Source organism: Pundamilia nyererei, unplaced genomic scaffold, assembly GCF_000239375.1.
Source record: "Pundamilia nyererei isolate P.nyererei 1_Seehausen unplaced genomic scaffold, PunNye1.0 scaffold00099, whole genome shotgun sequence".
Lineage (NCBI taxonomy): Eukaryota > Metazoa > Chordata > Actinopteri > Cichliformes > Cichlidae > Pundamilia > Pundamilia nyererei.
Genome location: NW_005187500.1, coordinates 281,461 through 284,254, shown reverse-complemented (window position 1 = coordinate 284,254; position 2,794 = coordinate 281,461). Strand labels below are relative to the sequence as shown.

General features: G+C 43.0%; 1 protein-coding gene across 4 annotated transcripts in view; it reads left to right on the top strand.

The window, feature by feature from the left end:
* The window catches only part of LOC102215088 (phosphatidylinositol-binding clathrin assembly protein-like), a 34,172-nt gene that overhangs the window by 27,979 nt on the left and 3,399 nt on the right, over positions 1 to 2,794 (top strand). For all 4 annotated transcript variants that reach the window (XM_013912748.1, XM_013912746.1, XM_013912747.1 and 1 more), the window contains one exon: positions 2,481 to 2,540. In XM_013912748.1, coding sequence (XP_013768202.1) covers positions 2,481 to 2,540 — 60 coding nt within the window. The remainder of the gene's footprint in view (positions 1 to 2,480; positions 2,541 to 2,794) is intronic.

The following is a 2,794-nucleotide window of genomic DNA, read 5'->3' as shown; positions in this document are numbered from 1 at the left end:
CACACACACACACACACGCACACGCACTCAGACTCACACTGGTTCATCCCAAACACAAACTTAACAACGTAGTGTAGCTGTACAGTGCAGCGAGGAGTGCTCAGACCTCTACACTGGAGAGACCAAACTGCCACTTCATAAACACACAACACAGAAGAGCCACCTCCACGGGACAAGACTCAGCTGTACAGCTGCATCTAAAGGTCAAAGGTCACTCTTTCGAGGACACCAGTGTTCACATGTTGGACAGAAAAGACAGATGGTTTGAAAGAGGAGTGAAAGAAGCATCTATGTCCACTGTGAGCGACCATCTTTGAACAGAGGGCGGGGCTTACCACACCAACTGTCTGCCATCTATAATCCAGTTTTGAGATCCTCCCCAGACGCCTTGACGCCCACTCACATCCTGGGCCATCTGACCTCAGGAAATCACATGATAAGGTGGGGCCAGGTTTCACAATGAGCTCACCTGAAACCCTGGCTGATTGTGACCCACACCCGCTTTCACACCTCGGCTCATGTGACTAGGTGGAGGATCAATAGGGGGTCCATTGTCCCTCTTGAGGGGGACTGTCCACCATTTGACCCTAGAACTGAAGAAGCTTCTTGGATGAAACATCTTCAAGCCACTTAAAGAAGTCCAGACGCTTTTCTTTCTGAGCTCCTTAGACTACGATGACTGAGAACCCTCACAGACATCTGCATGCCGAAGTATCCTTGGGCAAGACACTCGCCTCTGACGTGATCCTGGTATGTTAATCTGAGTGTGAATGTTGGATATAAACCACTATAAACACACACAGGGTGTAGAAAGTGCTCCGAGTGCTGGAGTAGAGTAGAAAGGTGCTTTATAAGAAGAAATGACATCGTTCTGCAGAAGACACGGGAAAGATGATCCTGTAATTCCCAAACTGCACGATGTACTCTCCCTGCACTCCACCTCCAGCCTGATGGCTCGCAGTCAGAGCGTCCTCCATCACAGGGTCCTCCGTCACAGGTGCAGACGTGTTGTGAAGTGTGGGCTGATCTTTAATCCGTCCAGTTTCAACAGGAGGGATCAAAGTGGTCCCTGCGTGTGACATACAATGAAAAACAAACATTTTTTTACCCAAATACAGAAAGTTTCTGGGAATCTTGACTTAAAAAGAAGCTATTAAAAGAAATGTATGAAAATACTGTTGCACGCTGTAGTTGGAGTTACATGAAAAGAAGCAGGAGAAAGTGATTTAAAGATTAGCGTTCTAATAAGATATGAACACAACACTGTTAGAGACCCACCCAGCCTATTTACCGTTACAGCACGACAGCGGCACACATGAATCAAATCAATGAAACCTGTTCATTCATGATTTAGCTCGTCACGAACTGTTCAACCAATCGATGGACGCCAGCAAAGTAAGATGTATTTCTCTTACTCTGCCACTATGACCTGTTTCCACTCCACACAAAGAAGCTACTCATGTAGAAGCTGCAGTCCCGAGTTCGCTGGGAGCAACAATCCCACTGCAATTTCTCCTGGAAGTACAAATTCTAGTTTTTCTTCTTTTTCCTCCCCGAACTAGTCTCAGTGTTTGTCCCACAGACACTGTTCATACCTCAAAACAAAAACACTGAAACGTCCATAGCACCAGAGCCTAATTATAAGCTATAATTAACTTAAATGTATATTTTTAACTTTAACCTCCTAGGACCTGCGTCCACATATGTGGACACCACATTTTGGGTTATTTAGACCAAAATACTCGATCTTGCTCTACAAGAGCCTGATATCCACTTACGAGGACGTTATACTGCTACTGTTCTATCAAAATTTTAAATGAATATCCTCAGATGTGGCTCAGATTTTTCTTAGAACAAAAATTAGGTAAAAAAAAAAATCGGGTAGTTCTTTGTTTTTAGATTCATCAGGTCCCAATCAGCCCAAATATCACAGAGATATTAAAAATGCTGCTGTGGAAGAGTTCAGGTCTTAGGAGGTTAAATTTTATTGAAATATATCTTAAAACTCAAACGTAAAAGTCGTCACAAAACAGTAGTAATTACTAAACATGTCCATCACTACACTGGTAATCCAGGGGAAATGTCTGGGATGTTTAAATGCTCACACCTGAAAACATCTTCATCATATTTCAGTGAAATTTGTAAGATGTGATGTTTGTGGTGACACAGAAAATCAACAACATTTTAGTTTCTGAGAATAAAGCGTAACATGCTGTTCAATAGAATAAACATAGCAGCTCAGCCTGGTGAGTTCATGCACTGAGCTCAGCTGTGTCCTGCTTTATGTGCTTCAGGCTCCAGCATGGATTTGTAAGCTAGTATTCCTAAATTACCTTAAATATTTGGCAACTTCATCAGTAACGTATGTGAGACGGGTCAGTATGAAGTGACAGAGCGACTGTGTGTGCTGGACGAGGACTTCACTGCTAGCTGATGTCCTTGTTATAGAGAAATGATCATTTCTTTGTGTCTTACTGCAGGCACCATCTGCTGTGGCTTTCCCTGCAGCCACACCAGCGGGCATGTTGGCATATGCAATGGTAAGTCTGCTGGTCGCACACTTTAAGGCAGGGACCCATTTCACAGTGAGCAGTAATGACTGTGGAGTCTGAGGTGAGAATTTATTGAAGATGATTTTAGAAGGAAGAAATCTGAGAATATGTGAGGACAGCTGGCTTTGTTTATCGGAGACGGATTAATTTCCATGATGACTGGATGAATGAATAAATGCTATGTAAATTGAAAAAGCAGTTTCTCAACAGCTCAGTTACTTCTTAAAACAGAATAATTTTTA